The following is a 21,030-nucleotide window of genomic DNA, read 5'->3' on the forward strand; positions in this document are numbered from 1 at the left end:
TTACGTACACGAGTTCATTCGCTTTCCGTCAGAAGAACTGTTAGAATTATGTACTAAAGAACAGCTGTTGAAGATTGCTGAACGATAAGGTTGAAATTAGTGAGATGTCAAATTCTATTAGGTTAATATTGAAGGCCAATCTGATGGAGTGTTAGTCTTGAAGTTACCACTGGGGCAGCCTCTGCTGAGGACTCGCCATCTCCCGGTAACATTACAATAGCCACGCCATCCGTTAGGCCGTGTCTTCTTTTTGAACAGCAGAAATAACTGCTTCTGTTACAGCTAGAGCATGATAGTGTAAAGTATGAAAAAGAATTGGCATTTAAACAAGATTTGAAGCGTGCTAAAATCAAGCTGCGACTAGAGCTGGTTAGGGAATATAAAGCTCTCAAGGGAGTTTGCTCTGGGAAGGTGACCCAGATTTACCTAGGGGTCGCTCCTCTTTTGGTCGTGCCCCGGACACATTTGACATGGTTGGGAACTTACGGTTGTTGCCTAAATTTAATGAGAAGGACCCTGAGACATTCTTTTCGTTGGAGCGTGTTGCTGACGCTAGGAGTTGGCCTGATTCTGACCGCACTTTAATGTTGCAGTGTCTGGACTGGTAAAGCGCAGGAAGCATTTTCAGCTCTTAGTGTAGCCGACAGTGTAAGTTATGTTAAGGTTAAAATGGCTGTTACAGATTTACGAATTGGTTCCTGAGGCTTACCACTAACGAATTAGAACTTTAAAAAAAGGGATAAACAGACTCAGGTTGCGTTTGCGCGACTTCTGTCTTCAGTTTAATCGCTGGTGTTCCGCCTCTGCAGTTATGACTTTCCAAGGGCTGTGTGATCTGATTATGCTAGAGCAATTTAAAGGACACAATCCCTGATCGTATAGCCACGTACATTAACGAAAAGTGAAGACTGTCGCTGAAGCTGCGGTTTTGGCGGACGAGCATGTTTTGACACCCAAGTATCTTTGCAGAGCCCCGTATTCGGAGTGGGGGCTTTCGGAGAGTTTTGGGCCTCTCTCACCGAGATACTCTGCTTCACGGGCAGTTTCATTCAACTAGGGTTGAGCCTGACTCCTGTGGTAAAGCTGACTTTGGTCAAGAGTGTCACTACTGTCAAGATTCAGGTCATTGGAAAAACAAATGTCCGGTTCTCAGGGCTAAGGGTAAATTCAGTACTTGCGCTTACGTTAAATCTAAGCCTACGGCATTAGAAGCGCCTGTCCCACATCAGTTCACTCCTGACACATTGTCTCAGGCGCAGGGGCATGTGAAAGTCCATATTGACCCAGACTATTTACCTTTCATTACAGATGGTTTTGGGTCTATGTTAGGAAGTAAGGACTTAGTGCCAGTGAAGATCCTGAGACACAGGTGCCTCAGTCCTTTTGTGTTGGAGTCTGTTACCCTTCTCTGCTGAGTGAGTCCGGAAGTGTTCTAATTAGGGGAATAGGTTTGAACACTCAGTTCCATTGCATAAACTGATGTTGGATTGTGGACCGGTGAGGTTGTTGTGGGGGTGCATCCTTTGTGGCCTATTGAGGGGATCAACGTTATCCTTGGGAATAACTTGGCTGGTGAGCGTGTATGGCCTGTCGTGTTTGCATATCTAGTGGCTTCTGCTAAGCCGTCATTTGTAGGGATTCCTGATGAGTGCCCAGAGTTTCCCCAGAGGTGTTCTCTGCGTGTGCAGTGATGCGTTCTATGAGCCGTGGCGACCTGGTCACTGTACCGGCTAACAAGAATGGCACAAAGAAATGTCACTACTTTCCCTGTTATCAGTACCCCGCTCTGATCTAATCAAGGAGCAAAGGGCTGACCCCACATTAAAGACTTGTGACCAAATTGTGCCTGTGGAACAGTTGGGAGATGTTGCCCATGGCTATTTTCTCCAAGAGGATGTCCTGATGAAAAAGTGGGTGTCATGGTAGTTTTCTGGGGGAGGCGATTAGTCAGGTTGTTGTACCAGTTAAGCTTCGTGAGTTGGTGTTGACAACTTCCCACAACAACATTGCTGGGCATATGGTGGTGAAGAAAACCTACAATCGCATATTAAGACATTTCTTTTGGCCTAGGTTAAAGAGGGATGTTTCTGAGTTCATCAAAACTTGTCAACTGTCAATTAATTGGTAAACCTAATCAAACTAAGCCGGTACCACTGTTTCCTATTCCTGTACTCAGCCAACCTTTTGAGTATCTGATTGACTGTTGGGCCTCTGCCCTGTTCTAAAAATGTACTAAATTGTTTCACCCCCTCCATACTGACAAAGCAAAAACCTTTTTAATTGCTACATTATATATATATATATAAACAGAAATTACATTTACAGTTGAGGTCAGAAGTTTACATACCTTAGCCAAATACATTTAAACTCAGTTTCACAATTCCTGACATTTAATCCAAGTAAAAATTCCCTGTCTTAGGTCAGTTAGGATCACCACTTTATTTTAAGAATGTGAAATGTCAAAATAAGAGGGATTTATTTCAGCTTTTATTTCTTTCATCACATTCCCAGTGGGTCAGAAGTTTACATGCACTAATTAGTATTTGGTAGCAATGCCTTTAATGCAATGTTGGCCCATTCCTCCTGACAGAGCTGGTGTAAGTCAGGTTTGTAGGCCTCCTTGCTCGCGCACGCTTTTCCAGTTCTGCCCACATTTTATATAGGATTGAGGTCAGGGCTTTGTGATGGCCACTCCAATACCTTGACTTTGTTGTCCTTAAGCCATTTTGCCACAACTTTGGAAGTATGCTTGGGGTCATTGTACATTTGGTAGACCCATTTGCAACCAAGCTTTAACTTCCTGACTGATGTCTTGAGATGTTGCTTCAATATATCCACAATTTTCCCTTTCATCTATTTTGTGAAGTGCACTAGTCACATGGAGACAATCTTTGTCCCCATGTGCAGTTGCAAACCATAGTCTGGCTTATGGCAGTTTTGGAGCAGTGGCTTCCTTGCTGAACGGCCTTAAAAAGGTTGTTGATATAGGACTCGTTTTACTGTGGATATAGATACTTTTGTACCTAAGGTCCTTTGCTGTTCTGGGATTGATTTGAACGTACTTTGGTGCGGCTGCGTGGTCCCATGGTGTTTATACTTGCGTAATATTGTTTGTACAGATGAACATGGTACCTTCAAGCTTTTGGAAGTTGCTCCCAAGGCTGAACCAGACTTGGAGGTCTACAATATTTTAAAGTCTTGGCTGATTTCTTTTGATTTTCCCTTGATGTCATGCAAAGAGGCACTGAGTTTTAAGGTAGGCCTTGAAATGCATCCACAGGTACACCTCCAATTGACTCAAATGATGTCAATTAGCCTATCAGAAGCTTCTAAACCATGACATTTTCTGGAATTTTCCAAGCTGTTTAAAGGCACAGTCAACAGTATATGTAAACTTCTGACCCATTGTGATAGTGAAATAGTCTGTAAACAATTGTTGGAAAAAATTACTTGTCATGCACATAGTTGATGTCCTACCCGACTTGCCAAAACTATAGTTTGTTAACAAGAAATTTCTAGTGGTTGAAAAACGAGTTAATGACTTCAACCTAAGTATGTAAACTTCGACTAACTGTACATAAGTATTCAGACCCTTTACTCAGTACGTTGTTGAAGCCACTTTGGCAGTGATTACAGCCTTGTGTCTTCTTGGGTATGATGCTACAACCTTGGCACACCTGTAATTGGGGAATTTCTCCCATTGTTCTCTGCAGATCCTCTCAAGCTGTCAGGTTGGATGGGGAGCATTGCTGCACAGCTATTTTCAGTTCTCTCGGGCTCAGGTCGGGCTACAGCTGGGCCACTCAAGGACATTGAGACTTGTCCCGAAACCACTTTTGCATTTTCTTTGCTGTGTGCTTAGGGTTGTTGTCCAGTTGGAAGGTGAATGTTGGACCCAGTCTGAGGTCCTGAGCGCTCTGGAGCAGGTTATCATCAAGGATGCCTCTGTACTTTGCGCCATTCATCTTCACCTTGATCCTGACTAGTCTCCCAGTCCCTGAAAAACATCCCCACAGCATGATGCTACCACCACTATGCTTCACCGTAAGGATGGTGCCAGGTTTCTTCCAGATGTGACGCTTGGCATTCAGGCCAAAGAGTTCAATCTCATTTCTCATGGTCAGAGTCCTTTAGGTGCCTTTTGGCAAACTCCAAGCGGGCTGTCATGTGCCTTTTATTGAAGAGTGGCTTCCGTCTGGCCAGTCTACCATAAAGGCCTGATTGGTGGAGTGCTGCAGAGATGGTTGTCCTTCTGGAAGGTTCTCCCATCTCCAGAGGAACTTCAGCGCTTTGTTAGTGACCATCAGGTTCTTGGTCACCTCCCTGACCAAGGCCCTTCTCCCTGACTGCGCATTTGACTGGGAGGACAGCTCTAGGAAGAGTTTGTGGTTCCAAACTTCTTCCATTTAAGAATGGAGGCCACTGTTCTTGGGGACCTTCAATGCTGCAGAAATGTGTTGGTACCCTTCCCCAGATCTGTGTCTTGGAGCTCTACAGACAATTCCTTTGACCTCATGGCTTGGTTTTGTTCTGCCATCCACTGTGGGACCTTCTAGACAGGTGTGCCTTTCCAAATCATGTCCAATCAATTTAAATGTACCACAGGTGGACTCCAATCAACTTGTAGAAACATCAAAGATGATCAATGGAAACAGGATGGACTGGAGCTCAATTTCAAGTCTCATATCAAAGAGTCTGAGAATACCTATGTAAATAAGGTATCAGTTTACTTTAAAAAAATATATACAAACCTGTTTTTGTTTTGTCATTATGGAGTACTGTGTGTAGATTGAGGACATTTTTATTTAATCCATTTTAGAATAAGGTTGTAACGTAACAAAATGTAGAAAAAAGGGAAGGGGGTCTGAATACATTCCGAATGCACAGTATATATATTTTTGGGGAGTGGCGGCAATGTTTTAGCAGTGGTGAGCGAAAATGGGGGAAATGCTGGTGTGTGTGCTTTGGCTCTCACCACACCATGCTACAAAGAATTGCTTCTCAATAAACATCTATGACTAAATTCCCATACACAACATACCTGCAAGTATATACTTAAAGGTCCAATGCAGCCATTTCTTATTATCATAATGTTCACAATATTACCTCAGGTGTGGAAATAATATATAGAAGATGCAGGAAAATCCCATTTTACTGCAATGGGCCTTTAAAGAAACAGAAGTGGATGCTTTGACTTGTGCTACAGAATAATACTGCATGGAATGTTGAAGTCAAATCCTCCACGGCTGCCAAGCGTTCATTCTCATGAGATATTGATCTACGGCAGGTGGTGCAGCACCTTTTAAAATGTCTTGAGTAAGGGCTAGGCCCAACCGCGCCTCCACGTTTCACTACAGTACACTGGAGTGGGTAGTCAGACAACAGCACTACACGGGACACGTCCCAAATGGCACCCTATAGAGTAAGTGCACTACTTTTCACCAGGGCCCATAGGGCTTGGTCAAAAGTAGGGCACTTTGTAGGGTGCCATTTGGGATGAAGACAGGCTCAGAGCAGAGACGAGACACAGCCTACAGACCAGAGCAGAAGCAGCATCATCATCATTGACACACGCAGAGCTTTAACACATCCTGATAAGCCCAGCCAAGTTCACAGGTACGAATGTGGAATGCACATCAGCAGGGCGGTAGAACAGGTGAGAGACAGAGCAGATGCCAATGTGAGGAGCAGTTGCGCAATAGTGTGTTCCATGCATGCACATACAGGCTAAATTCTTTACTTGAGAATCAGACATACAGTAAATCAACCCTATATTGACGACAAAGGAGTTCAGCAGTAATTGAAGTCAATTTTTCATGCTGGCGGAGCCCAAATTAGGATTCAGCCCATAGAGCAGTGGTCTACAACCTGAGAGACAACTTGTGGTCCACACATTCCCCCCATAACATGATAAAGATATGTTGGTCCTCAAAGGAAAGGGTTGGGATATATATACACACACAGCAAAAACGAAACAGCCCTTTTTCAGAACCCTGTCTTTCAAATATAATTCGTAAAAATCCAAATAACTTCACAGATTTATTGTAAAGGGTTTAAAGCACTTTCCATGCGTTTTCAATGAACCGTAAACAATGAATGAACATGCACCTGTGGAACGGTCGTTAAGACACTAACAACTTAGACGGTAGGCAATTGAGGTCACAGTTATGAAAACTTAGGACACTAAAAAGAAGCCTTTCTACTGACTCTGGAAAAACACCAAAAGAAAGATGCCCAGGGTCCCTGCTCATCTGCGTGAACGTGCCTTAGGAATGCTGCAAGGAGGCACGAGGACTGCAGATGGGGCCAGGGAAATAAATTACAATGTCCGTACTGTGAGATGCCTAAGACAGCGCTACAGGGAGACAGGACGGACAGCTGATCGTCCTCGCAGTGGCAGACCACGTAACAGCTGCACAGGATCGGTACATCCGATCATCACACCTGCGGGACAGGTACAGGATGGCAACAACTGCCCGAGTTACACCAGGAACGCACAATCCCTCCATCAGTGCTCAGACTGTCCGCAATAGGCTGAGAGAGGCTGGACTGAGGGCTTGTAGGCCTGTTGTAAGGCAGGTCCTCACCAGACATCACCGGCATCAACGTTCAAGTTTCCTATGGGCACAAACCCACCGTCGTTGGACAAGACAGGACTGGCAAAAAGTGTTCTTCACTGACGAGTCGCGGTTTTGTCTCACCAGGGGTGATGGTCGGATTCGCGTTTATCGTCGAAGGAATGAGCGTTACACCGAGGCCTGTATTCTGGAGCAGGATCGATTTTGAGGTGGAGGGTCCGTCATGGTCTGGGAAGGTGTCACAGCATCATCGGACTGAGCTTGTTGTCATTGCAGGCAATCTCAACACTGTGCGTTACAGGGAAGACATCTTCCTCCCTCATGTGGTACCCTTCCTACAGGCTCATCCTGACATGACCCTCCATCAGCCATACTGCTCGTTCTGTGTGTGATTTCCTGCAAGACAGGAATGTCAGTGCTCTGCCATGGCCAGCGAGGAGCCCGGATCTCAATCCCATTGAACACGTCTGGGACCTGTTGGTTCGGAGGGTGAGGGCTAGGGTCATTCCCTCCAGAAATGTCTGGGAACTTGCAGGTGCCTTGGTGGAAGAGTGGGTTGGGTAAAATCTCACAGCAAGAACTGGCAAGTCTGGTGCAGTCCATGAGGAGGAGATGCACTGTAGTACTTAATGCAGCTGGTGGCCACACCAGATACTGACTTACTTTTGACTTTGACCCCACCTTTGTTCAGGGACACATTCAATTTGTTAGTCACATGTCTGTGGAACTTGTTCAGTTTATGTATCAGGTTGTTGAATCTTAATGTCATACAAGTATTTACACATGTTATGTTTGCTGAAAATAAATGAAGTTGACAGTGAGAGGACGTTTCTTTTTTGCTGGGCACATACTTGTGTATATATTGTATGTGGACACCCCTTCAAATTAGTGAATTTGGCTATTTCAGCCACACCCGTTTCCGTCAGGTGTATAAAAATCGAGCACACAGCTATGCTATCACCATAGACCAACATTGGCGGTAGAATGTCCTTACTGAAGAACTCAGTGACTTGCATGGCACAGTCATAGGATGCCACCTTTCCAAAAAGTCAGTTAATCAAATTTCTGCCCTGCTAGAGCTGCCCCGATCAACTGCAAGAGCTGTTGTGAAGTGGAAACATATAGGAGCAACAACGGCTCAGCCACGAAGTGGTAGGCCACACAAGCTCAGAGAACGGGATTGCCGAGTGCTGAAGCGCATAAAAATCATCTGTCCTCTGTTGCAACACTCACTACAGAGTTCCAAACTTCCTCTGGAAGCAACGTCTGCACAATAAGTTTGTCGGGAGCTTAATGAAAATGGGTTTCCATGGCCGAGCAGCCACACCATGCACAATATCAAGCGTCGGCTGGAGTGGTGTAAAGCTCGCCGCAATTGGAGCAGTGGAAACGCGTTCTCTGGAGTGCTGAATCACGTGTCACCATCTGGCAGTCCGACGGATGAATCTGGGTTAGACAAATGCCAGGAGAACGCCACCTGCCCCAATGCATAGTGCCAACTGTAAAGTTTGGTGGAGGAGGAATAATGGTATGGGGCTGTTTTTCATGTTTCAGGCTAGGCCCCTCAGTTCCAGTGAAGGGAAATGTTAAAGCTACAGCATACAATGGCATTATAGATGATTCTGTGCTTCCAAATGTGTGGCAACAGTTTGGAGAAGGCCATTTTCTGTTTCAGCCAGCTAATCTTTATAGTTTAAATTTAGCCAACTAGAATCTATTTGCTAGCTAGCAAGGTAGAACTGTTGAATTATTATAAACACACCCTTCTGCAGTGGTGTAAAGTACTTATGTAAAAAATAGTCGTTTTGACAACTTAAATCACTACATTCCTAAAGAAAAGGTACTTTTTACTTCATATATTTATCCAGACACCCAAAAGTACTCGCTACATTTAGAATGCTTAGTATGACAGAACATTTTTCCATTCACACACACACTTAAGATAACATCCCTGGTCATCCCTACTGCCTCTGATCTGGCGGCGGAGTCACTAAAACACAAATGCTTAGATTGTAAATTGTCTGAGTGTTGGAGTGTACCCCTGGCTATCCGTAAAGAGAATTTAAAAAAACATTAACATTGTGCCATTTGGTTTGCTTAATATAAGCATTTAGAAATTATTTATACTTTTGATACTTAAGTTTATTTCACAGATACTTTTACTGGGTGACTCACTTTGAGTAATTTTCTATTAAGGTATTTTTACTTTTACTCAAGTACTTTTTCCACCACTGCCCTTCTGTCAGTCTCCAACTGTTTGAACATAATTCTAGCCTGTCCACTTATGTCGAAATCAAGTGGCCTAACTTATTTCTCAGAATGATAACAAGTAGTCAATTAACTATATACAGTGCATTCGGGAAAGTATTCAAAGCCCTTGACTGTTTCCACATTTTGTTAGGTTAAAGCCGTATTCTATTCTAAAAATGTATAACATTTTTCCCCCTTATCCACACACACAATACCCCATAATGACAAAGCAAAAACAGGTTGTTAGAAATGTTAGTAAAAATAGAAAACAGAAATCACATTTACATAAGTATTCAGACCTTTTACTCAGTACTAAGTAAACCTTAGGCAGCAATTGGCCTTGAGTCTTCTTGGGTATGACGCTATATGCTTGGCACACCTGTATTTGGAGAGTTTCTTCCATTCTTCTCCGCAGATCCTCTCAAGCTGTTAGGTTGGATGTGGAGCGTCGCTGCTTAGCTATTTTCAGGTCTCTCCAGAGATGTTCGATCGGGTTCAAGTCCGGGCTCTGGCTGGGCCACTCAAGGACATCGAGACTTGTCCCGAAGCCACTGCTGCATTGTCTTGGATGTGTGCTTAGGGTCATTGTCCTGTTGGAAGGTGAACCTTCGCCCTAGTATGAAGTTCTGAGCGCTCTAGAGCAGGTTTTTAAATCAAGGATCTGTGTACTTTACGCCGTTCAACTTTACCTCGATCCTGACTAGCCTACCAGTCCCTGCCGTTGAAATACATCCCCACAGCATGATGCTGCCACACACATGCGTCACCATAGGGATAGTGCCAGGTTCTCCAGATGTGACGCTTGGCATTCAGGCCAAAGAGTTCTATCTTGGTTTCATCAGACCACAGAATCTTGTTTATCATGGTCAGTCCTTTAGGTGCCTTTAAGCAAACTCCAAGCAGGCTGTCATCTGCCTTTTACTGAGGAGTGGCTTCAGTCTAGCCACTACCATAAAGGCCTGATTGGTAGACTGCCGCAGAGATGTTTGTCCTTCTGGAAAGTTCTCCCATCTCCACACAGGAACTCTGGAGCTCTGTCAGTGACCTTCAGGTTCTTGGTCACCTCCCTGACCAAGGCTCTTCTCCCCGATTGCTCAGTTCTAGGAAGAGTCTTGGTGGTTCCAAACTTATTCCATTTAAGAATGATGGAGGCTACTGTGTTCTTGGGGACCTTCAATGCTGCAGACATTCTTTGGTACCCTTCCCCACATCTGTGCCTCGAGACAGTCCTGTCTCGGAGCTCTACAGATAATTCATTCGACCTCATGGCTTGGTTTTTGCTCTGACATGCACTGTCAACTGTAGGACCTTATATAGACAGGTGTGCCTTTCCAAATCAATTGAATTTACCACAGGTGGACTCCAATCAAGTTGTAGAAACATCAAGGATGATCAATGGAAAGAGATGCACCAGAGCTCAATTTCGAGTCTCATAGCAAAGGTTCTGAATACTTATGTAAACAAGGTATTTCTGCTTTTTATACATTTGCATTCTAAAAAAAACTGTTTTCACTGTCATTGTGGGTTATTGTGTATATTGTTGATGATTTTTTATTTCATCCATTTTAGACGTAACGTAACAAAATGTGGAAAAAGGGAAGGGGTCCGAATACTTTCCGAAATCACGGTAATTGTGTTTTATGCTTAATGGCACATTTATAAAAACAGACTAGACAGCTAGTATAACAGTCTGTTTAAAATGCTGCTAGCATTACATGTTACGATATTCTGGAAAATGAATGCTCAGTTTCAATGTTCATCGAAAGTCCGTTTTAGTAGTCAGCTCACAATTTGAGGAGTTGACATAAAAAGGGTATCATTAGAAAGGCTAACCTTTATTACAATGAAATAATGTCTCACCGTGTTCCAGTGTCCATATGATCTATTCTGTTGGACCAAATAGCAAGTTGAAACCATTTGTCAGAGTACAAAGTGATCTCTCGTCTTCGCGGTGAATTGCAGGGGTAGGGGCTTGGTGTGTGTGTGTAAATGAGAAGGTGCACACAGCCTACAGTCACTGCACACAGCACAGAAGGAGCGAAGGAGACAAGACTAAAAAGACAACGAGAACAATTGGACAAACGCTAAAAAAATGGGGAAACCCCCCAAAAACAACACACTTGATGCACAAAAACGTAGATATCACCCAGCCCTAAAACCACTGCCATAGAGTGTAGATGGAGGTGTGTGAGAGAGTAGGAGGAGACTGACCTGGAAGAATCCGGGGGGCATGGGTCCACTGGGCATCCCCTCTCCAGGGGGCATCCCCCCCATCACTGGACTGGGGGCTGCAGCCGCACTCTGTAAAGATAAGACAACACAGAGGGGGGTTAGGGGGGTTAGAACTGAGATAAGGATATTTGGTAGTCACTATTGGAGTTTAATACCAGAGTTTCAGCATGAAATATCCTTTATATTTTTTCAGATAGGAAAATAAACTATGTCAAGGTCTTTGTTGCAAATGTTTTTGCGCCAAACTGGTGGCAGTTTTGAAAAAGTCAATAGTTGGAAGTGTTGCAGAGTTAATTGAAATTGTCATTGTTTCTCAGATGCTTTTTTCATTAATTAGGCAAATTCTCGACCCATATGGTTTATCCACTAAACTCAGACAATATGGACACAAATAAAATATTTTATTTCTTAAAAGCTATTCAAGTATAAATCACCTAAATTACCATAGATTGATGGTTACTTTGGTAAATTACCACTAGCGTTGCAACCAGTCTGGTATATTGATCGTTCAAGTTTATCATTGACTGGTTGGCTCTATGAGCTCTTTAAAGTTTAGAAAACCGGTCAACGTGTGTTATTATGCAAAATGCCAGAAGTCAAACCTTTAAAACAATTTGCATAGACAGAATGGTAAACATGATTTCTTAGTCCAAGACTAGGCTTAATCTGTGTCCATGAAACGGGCCCTTATAAGTATCACACACACCAGACAGAACAAGCCTCTCAAGTTTGACCGGGGTGGAATCTAACTGCACAGCCAAACGTGCTGATCCAGCAAGTACCCAGTAGATTTGATAAGAATCTGTGGGATTCATTCCAAAGTGCTCATATACAGCAAGGTCTCACTGCTAGGCCATTTCCTGTCCCAACCACAGCCATAATTCACTAATGTGCCATTTGCTTTGGTCGCACACTTGTAATTGACTTTTTTTTGTAGGAGCATTTCAGCAGAGGCTAATGCCTACATTGCACACTTGTATTAGCATCTGGTATCAAAGGCTAGTTATGACAGGTGGTTTGTGAGAGCATGGAGTAGTCACAAGTAGGGTAACAGGATATAAAGTACCGCCACCAAAAACGCACATCTTGAGAAAATGAAGTCACATCCAGGCACACACACCTTACCATCGCCCTCTCACCTCCCTGCACTCTCTTAAGTGCTCAACCTCCACAGACAACATAAGTGGATATAACCGAACACACTCGCAGTCCCTGGTATATCGACTGACTGCACCCCTTCCTAATTATATCTGAGCCGGGTCCTGCAGGTCCACTGTGAAATACCACAGTAGGGGGAGAAGTGAGGCCAGAAGGACCCATCCAGCCCAGCTGTACCTGGAACACTGACAGAGTTAGCTACATTCAGGAGGCATCCGTCAACCCTATGACACCTGGGGGTGGGCTGTGTCACAAAGTAGGACCAATGACAACCAGTCGACTTGCTTGAATGTTCAGAAATAACTTCACATTTCTAAGAAGATATTGTTAAAAATGGGACTATATTGAAATGTAGATTTGTTATATGACCCAGAAACAATGTATTTGTTTATCTAAGTTAGCTGGCTAACATGATCCTGCTTTGTAGGATCACTGGGTCGTAAGCTATTCACTGGGAACCAAACGGAAGAAAATTGACTAAAAACGGAATGGAGAGACTAACCTAAAAGGTAATGGGTAATGCTGGGTTTGGTTGCAAAAGGTTTTGCAACAGAGTACCCTAATGAGTACAACCCTGCCTTGAGCCTACAGGAGGCAGACCTGCCAACCCTGTCCAACTTTTGAGTACCAGACACGCGCGGCAAATTGGCGCTTCAACTCGCACGCATGGTATGCGCCGAGTTGGGGTCCCCCCCCCCTCCCATGCTCACGGGCTGTCTGTTAGTCTGATCGCAACTACAGAATTGTACCAAATGAAGTCTATAAAAAGGTTGGAATACTTTCTTGAAAGCATTCCATTTACACATATGGTCAAAGTCACTAACAAGATCTATTTAGAACACACAAAAGGGCCTTTATTCTTGGAGTTATTTTATTAAACAAGTTATTTGTTTAGGTACAAAATGTACAAAGGTCTTAGCCACGATAAAAAAAACAATTACTCTGATATGGAAACAAATGTTTGAAGCAGATCATCAAATAAATATGTTATCCATAATCAAAACGAAAAAGCTATGATAGGAAACAGTGGGTTAGATCCAATCTTCTGGAGACCTTCAAAATGTAGACAGATTTGCCTGGTAGCTAGCAGATTTAGCATTTTAGAGCCCACTGAATGTCCAGCTTATGTTCGCTAACGTTAGCTTGAAACAATTAGTGTTTACCTTCCCACAACACACAGAGTCAAAAAGGGATTGGTCCTTGTGTTGACGTACAGCTGACAGTCTGCAAACTCAGCATCACAACAAACAGGAGGGGCAGACACGGCGATTAATTATGTATTAATGTCCGTTAACAAACTCCGTACATGTCTGTGTGTTGCAGCTCGAGAATCAGGATGTTAGATTTACTCCATTCATGATTCATTTTTTTAAATTAAAATGTTTAAAAAAAATACAGGCCCTATTAATTTCTGCATATTTTTAACTCGGATCTCGTACCTTCGAACGTGGACAGAGAATAGGTTTATAGATAAAATGTCTCTGGGAGACTAGTATGGTTGTCATAGAATAGTGTGATCATCAAATCAAATGTATTTATATAGCCCCTCTTAGATCAGCTAATATCTCAAAGTGCTGTACAGAAACCCAGCCTAAAACCCCAAACAGCAAGCAATGGTGGCTAGGAAAAACTCCCTAGAAAGGCCAAAACCCTAGGAAGAAACCGAGAGGAACCAGGCTATGAGGGGTGCCAAGTCCTCTTCTGGCTGTGCCGGGTGGAGATTATAAACAGAACATGGCCCAAGATGTTCAAATGTTCATAAATGACCAGCATGGTCAAATAATAAGCACTGCTATGCATGAAATGGATGTCAGGTAGCTGTGGAGGGATATTAGAGCGTTGACACTTCATGGACTATGGGGATGTTAGTGTTACACCTAAGAATGATCTGTTACTTCAAAATGGTAACAATCATATTTATGTTCTAAAACAAGTCTACATTGCTCTTGTACCTTAACACATGAACTGTAAGCTCTCAAATGCACTAGTGTGCATGGAAAGTCTCCAGGAATGTTCCTTCTGATACTTATCTTCTGGTACTAGAGCCCACTGCGGTGCATATTCAACTGTAGCTCTGCATCCCCCACCAAATACCCTCTGGGCCCCTTGTGAAAAGTAGTGCACTCTAAAAGGGAATAGGGTGCCATTTGGGATGAACCCACTGTTCTGCTGCGGGAGGAGGGCCAAGACTCCCAGATGCTTTGGTACAGGAGGGGGCAGATGTCAGACTCCGCTGCCTGGGGGGCAGCTGAGTGGGGTGGTGCGGGGGCCCATCTCTAAACCTCCCCTAGGGGGGGGGCTTCTTTTTGACAGACTAGACCCACCCCCCTGGTTGTGTGTGTGTGTTGTAGGTCACAGCAGCTGTTGTCTCTGTACAAAGACAGCCAGAGAAAGTGGGGGAGCGAGGACAAATAAAATAGGAAAGTGGTTGACTAAGGTAGCTCTGAGAAGGTAGAGACAGAAAGGGACAAGGGGGATGCAGCACAGCTCGGAGAAAAGGGGACGGGCCAGAGAGACCACACTAAACTAACTGTCCATGACCTAACCTGGGCCGTATGTATCAAGCGTCTTGGAGTGTCAGTTGTCTTTTACGTCACAATGAATAAAACGTCACGGACAGTGATATCTCTAAGACGCTTGATACATACGGCCCCTGGACTGCTTTACCATCTCACTTCATCCACCTGAACCAAGCTATAAAAAGGAAGCCTGGGCCTAAGCTAGTCGATCTTCAACCATCCACCAACTCCATAAAAATTGCTTTGTTGTTTTCATAGCAGTCTCCTCCTTGTCCCTGATGGTGAAAGGTCTGGCAGTAGGACCCAGAGAAGAGAACTCAGGCTCTCTACCACTCCCCATCCCCCCCCTTTCACATATTCTCTCTGCTCCTCCCTTGGTTGCCAGGCATATGCCACAGTGGCCACTCCCCTTTTCTAGTCTGTCCCTCAGCTCCCTGACAGCCATCAATCAGCTGCTGACACCATGGCGACGGAGCCCCGGGGGAGCATCCATCCGACCAGGCGTGAATACGCCAGGGAGGAAGGGCCCTGCGCTTTACGAGCCGCGATGCATCACTGCTTTCCTGCTAGCAGCCCAGCCAGCCACCTCCCCCCACCTAAAGAGACAAAGACAGCACTGGGACTACTGGCCATGGAGGGAGAAAGATAGAGAACGAAAGACAAACCCTAGGCCTACTGTACGCAAACAGAGAGCAGAGAAAGAGAAAGTCTGGGCCCACGCAAACAAAGAGAGAGCACTGGACTCACATACATGTATTAGCCTAAGATGAACACAGAAAGAACCAACATCGATTCACAGAGATCCCATCTCCAAATGGGATCCCCGTTTGATGAACAGGACCTTTATTTGAATCTAGGTTTCTCTGTAGACAATTACAAATGATCTATAAAACAGAGGGTGGATAGGGCCCTGTATCAGTTTGACCAGATAGATCACCTGTTAAATGGTTATAACGAGGTTTGACCGTGTAGACAAATCAAAATGACCTTCGGAGATATGCTAAGTTGCAGTCAAAACAGCTCATAAAAGTCAGTCAGTGGTATGAATACTTAGTAAAACTCTAATACAGATACCAGTTACCCTCAAATGTACACAGTGCTGTATTGGTGTGTTTTTTTTTACTGAAAATGTGATATACAGTGAGCTGCAGAAGTATTGGGACAGTGACACATTTGGTTTGGCTCTGTACTCCAGCACTTTGGAATTTAAATGATACAATGACTAGGAGGTTGTCATCTTTAATTTGAGGGTATTTTCATCCATATCGGGTGAACTGTTTAGAAATTACAGCACTTTTTGTATTAATATATTAGGTTAGCATGTCTTAGGGGTATGATATTTGTGCATCTAACTTTCTCACTCATTATCCATAATCATGCTAGCATCCACATTAATGTAGAAATGTTTAGAAAAACATTTACCATTAGTTTCTATTGGGCACAAAAAGAAATCTGAAACCAAACGTAGTCATGGCGTGCTATAAATATGAGACCAAATACTTATGTTTATTAAAAAGTTAAGAGAATTTGTCCTAATACTTTTGGTCCACTAAAATGGGATTACAGCACTTTCTAAATACATGTTCCCCCCCCATTTTAGGGGACCAAAAGTAGGACAAATCCACTTATGTTTATTAAAAAGTTAAGTTAATGGCCCCCATATTCATAGCACGCAATGACTACGTTTGGTGTTTTCAGTTGTTGCCCTGTCCCTTTCTCTGCGATTATTAGTCTAGTGGAATCCAGAAAGAACAAGACCTTGTCCTCAAACATTTACATCAGAAGGTGCAATGTTATGGGCAAAGCAACCAAACATCCACAAATTAAATATTTTTCTTGATCAAATAACATGGAAACAACCACTTATTGTGCAGTATTAAATTGACCATCCATACAAACCAGTTAATGTAAATCACTGTATTGTACATAGGCTAGTCATCTAGGGTTGGTACCTTTAGACTTTGCATCACCATGAAGAAAAAGTGATTGAGACATCAAGGGGTTTGTGATGATTTGATATGTGGCTCAGTTGGTACAGTAGAGCTTAGCGCTCACAACGCTAGGGTTGAGGGTTCAAATCCCACAGGGGACCAGTATACACTCACTAGTGTAAGTTGCCCTGGATCAAAGCATATGCTAAAATGCCAACGGAATGAATATACCATTTCAGGTTACACAAAAATAAGTTGCATTTGCAAAGTATTTCAGGAAATTGGAAAACATAACAAGCAAGTATTTTTTATGCTCCACAAGTATTATCAGATTCACTGTTTTGTACAGATAATTATCAGACTCAAGTTACAAATGCTGGTTAAACACTCAAATACAAATATACAGAACAAAAATATAAAACGCAACATGTAAAGTGTTGGCTCCATGTTTCATGAGCTGAAATAAAGATCCCAGAAATGTTCCATACACACAAAAAGCTTATGTCTCTCAACTTTTGTGCACAAATTTGTTTACATCCCTGTTCGTGAGCATTTCTCCTTTGCCAAGATAATCCATCCAACTGACAGGTGTGGCATATCAAGAAACTGATTAAATAGCATGATCATTACGCAGGTGCACCTTATACTGGGGACAATAAAAGGCCACTTAAATGTGCAGTTGTCACACTTCAATATCACAGATGTCTCAAACTGAGGGCGCGTGGAATTGGCATGCTGACTGCTGGAATGTCCACCAGAGATGTTGACAGATAATTGAATATGAATCTCTACCATAAGACGCCTTCAATGTCATTTTAGAGAATTCGGCAGCATGTCCAACCGGCCTCACAACCGCAGACCACGTGTAACAATGTCAGCCCAGGACCTCCACATCCGGCTACTTCACCTGCAGAATCGTCTGACGGGGTGCTGAGGAGTATTTCTGTCTACAATAAAGCCCTTCTGTGGGGAAAACTCATTCTGATTGGCTGGGCCTGGCTCCCTAGTGGGCCTGGGGCCCTAGTGGGTGGGCCTATGCCCTCCCAGGCTGAACCATGGCTATGCTCTTGCCCAGTAATGTTAAATCCATAGATTAGTGCCTAATTAATGTCAATTGACTTATTCCTTATATGAACTGTAACTCCGTAAAATAGTTGCCTGTTGTGTTTATATGTTTCTTCAGTATACATTTAGTTTAAACGTTCACACAAAAGTAGCGCACTGGGCCTTCACTAGTCCTATATTAGCGGACTGATGTAGATGTCTCCAGCGCCGGCTTGGTAAAAGCACGGGCTAGTAATAGTTCACTTCCTGCCAAATTTCTTATACCAGTAATTTCTTTTCAAATCAGTAAAGGGAAGTGAACAAGTGCACACTTTGGGAGGAAGAGGAGATAATTGGGATGTAGCCATGGTTATTTGGATGCTTCCAATGGGGTTTCTGACTGCCTGTCCTGGGGCAGACTGACCTGACCAGCAGTAGTACGAGATAGGAATGAAGGAAGACTAAAGCCATTTCCCCAAATGCTGTGTTCTGAACATGTAAAGACCGTATGCAAATTGTCAATATGCAAGAGCAGAGTTTAGTGATAGGCCACAAGCACTGTGCATCCATTTTGGGAAAAATTATCTATTTGAACAGAAGAATCTTTAAAAAGTAACAGGCTCCGTAAATGACAGTTCCAATGGAGTACTACTATCCTGTTAGCTCAGGAAAAAAGCCCAATGTAGCTCAAGATGGAGATGGGTTCATCTAGAGTTTAAAATAACAACTCTTGGCCCCTGCCATCCTCAAGATAGTTGAGAATCTGAACCCATCTCTGCTCTTGAACATTGTGCAACAGTGACTGGCCACAACAAAGGGAGAGCTGGATCGTGTTCATTAGTACACACTTCGCAATGTTAAAGAAAAATAAGCATTTATTATTGGAAACATCTATAAGCAGAAGTGTAAGGTAACATGAGGTAACTAGCCCCCCTAAAAACAATGTCCAGTTGCTGACACAAAAAAGCAAAGGGAAATAAGTGGCTACAGTTTACACTTTAGTTATTCAATTAAATGTTTTTAGAAAAGGGGCATTTTTCCCCAATCACCGGAGTAACTGCCCCCCCACCCACAAAAATGTGTTATGGTTTTATTATGATTTTTTTTTGTAATACTCTTAAAAGCTCAAGGTACTTAATTTTTTATTAAATAAATAAAATATTGAAACAAAATGTCATGGCACATGTCCCAATTAATATCCACACTATGAGGTTGATGCAAGATCCCTACTTACATTTTCACACCAAAACATATATATTTTTAGATACTTTAAGATGAGCAATAGTGGCAGCAATGGAATGTGTGGGGGGATGTGACAAAGTAGTTTGTGAAAATTACAGGGGGGGGGGTCCATTTAAATTAAGAGTAGAAACAAACAGTCAGAAGAACATCTCTCCATTGCCACTACACATGGCATCAAAACTGTATGAGGTGGAACAAGGAAGATAGGTCTACATCAACAACAAAAAAGGTACTGATGGAAAATTAAAAAAAATTGCGTAAGCTGGGCTGAGGCCCATCTGGGTGCAATCTCATTCTACATTTGAAAATGTAGTAGGTGCAAATGAAACCAGGGTCCGTATTTATAGAGGGTCTCAGAGTAGGAGTGCTGATCTAAGATCAGTTTCCACTTTTAGATCATCTTCAAAACAATTATATGTACAGGAGGGGACCTGATCCTAGATCAACACTCCTACTCTGAGACCCTTTATAAATACTGCCCCAGGCTCTTCAGCAGAACCCCAGCAACATGTGCAGCAGCAAGTCTCATGAGGAGCAGAACTCACATAATCATGGAAGGCTTTCGCTTCACTGGAGTGGTCACATGTCTCTCTTCTCTCTGGTGCGGCACAATACAGGTCCCAAAATACACTGTGGACAAGACACACAAGTCATAAAGCAATAGAATACTGTACACGGTAGAACTTGGTGCATTGTTAACAGTGACATAAGTAACACTTACCACCACCAAGAGTGTAGGAACCCAGGGGGTTCCCCAAGTGTGATGTTCTTTTCCCATCTTATCTGGAAAGTAGAGAATAATTTATTTTTTTAACGTACATGAACAATAAGGCCTACTTATTTTTTTAAATAATGGCTTCATATGGAAATGTGTTTGTTAGTATGCTACCGTGTTTGGTAGTACGATACTCACCTCTGATAAAAAGGTCTGTGCGGACTTCTGTGCTCCTATGTGTAACAAATATTCATAGACGTATAAAGCTAACCTGTGAACACATTTTAAAAAAACAGTTTGAACAATACAACAACAAAAAGTGTTAGAACCACACAGTTTAGCCAACTCTAAACTAACCTACTTTGACTCTATTAGGACTAATGAGTGTCACTAATAAACTAATATTTCTTGCACTTTGGGGTACATGATCGACAGACATTCATTCTTCAGTAGTTTGCATGGACCGCCGAATCCAAAAGGCCTTTCTGACAATGGCTTTTCAAACACTTCAAATCGGAAACACTAATCAAGAAAACGCGTTATTATAAATAAAAGAGATTGCGTGTTGGAGACTGCCCTCATAGCCGCGAACTGAAACAAAGTAACGTTAGCAACCGAAGCACTGGTGGAAGCAAAAGTGTATCAATTAATGCAACAGAAACGACGTAAAACCAAATTGGACAGTACAATTTTTTTACGCTCATTTCACGTTTTCCGTAAAAAAAAAATACAAAGATAGTTAGACGCTGAATTGCAAATACAAACACCAATTTACGTTCAGTAATGAGGCCCAGGAATAATATAAAGCCGAAGGCAGGGCAAGGAAGGAATGGCGAGCAGACAAGGCGGTTCATTCAATTCCATCCTCGAATGAGGAAATTCGCTCCTTTAATTCAGCTGTCCAACAAACCACACACCCGAGGGGGGAAACAATTTGCATTAGGTAAGACATAGGTTTTAAAACTTACTTTTCCCGTGCTTGGCCATCCGACGGTACAGCGGACACTTTGCCTTTAGGGAACATGGTTTTCTGAGGGAGGAGGACGCCCGTCTTCTCTTTCTGTATTTTCGCTATTTCATCTGTCAGACCATCAGTCAGCCTCGGCCGCGACCCTCTCACACTCCAACCGCACTTCTCAACCGAGCCTGGTCAATGGGAAGAGATGGGGCTAAATTGACTGGCGATTATTTTTCACCAATGAGCGTACAGTACTTCCATCTAGTCCTGCCCTAAAGTTATGTCATGCCTTTTGTTGCCAATTGGAGGTGGTTGTTACAGTAGGCAATCTACTTTACATATCCCAACGTTTATTGTCATGCAATGTTAGAATAAAAGGCAAGCTATCTTCAACATTGAGAGG

The 21,030-nt window shown here is 43.0% G+C and overlaps 1 protein-coding gene across 6 annotated transcripts in view; it reads right to left on the bottom strand.

The window, feature by feature from the left end:
• The window catches only part of LOC120054633 (single-stranded DNA-binding protein 3-like), a 28,786-nt gene extending 7,987 nt beyond the window's left edge, over window positions 1–20,799 (bottom strand). For 3 of the 6 annotated variants that reach the window (XM_039002126.1, XM_039002124.1, XM_039002122.1), the window contains exons 1-5: window positions 20,638–20,799; window positions 19,868–19,940; window positions 19,676–19,737; window positions 19,500–19,584; window positions 11,040–11,129 (exon numbers count right to left, since the gene is read on the bottom strand). In XM_039002126.1, coding sequence (XP_038858054.1) covers window positions 11,040–11,129; window positions 19,500–19,584; window positions 19,676–19,737; window positions 19,868–19,940; window positions 20,638–20,693 — 366 coding nt within the window. In that variant the 5' untranslated portion in view covers window positions 20,694–20,799. The remainder of the gene's footprint in view (window positions 1–11,039; window positions 11,130–19,499; window positions 19,585–19,675; window positions 19,738–19,867; window positions 19,941–20,637) is intronic. The other 3 variants (XM_039002123.1, XM_039002127.1, XM_039002125.1) reach the window with 1 other exon arrangement.
• Window positions 20,800–21,030: the final 231 nt, after the last annotated feature.

This window comes from Salvelinus namaycush, chromosome 10, assembly GCF_016432855.1.
Source record: "Salvelinus namaycush isolate Seneca chromosome 10, SaNama_1.0, whole genome shotgun sequence".
In the NCBI taxonomy this organism is placed as follows: domain Eukaryota; kingdom Metazoa; phylum Chordata; class Actinopteri; order Salmoniformes; family Salmonidae; genus Salvelinus; species Salvelinus namaycush.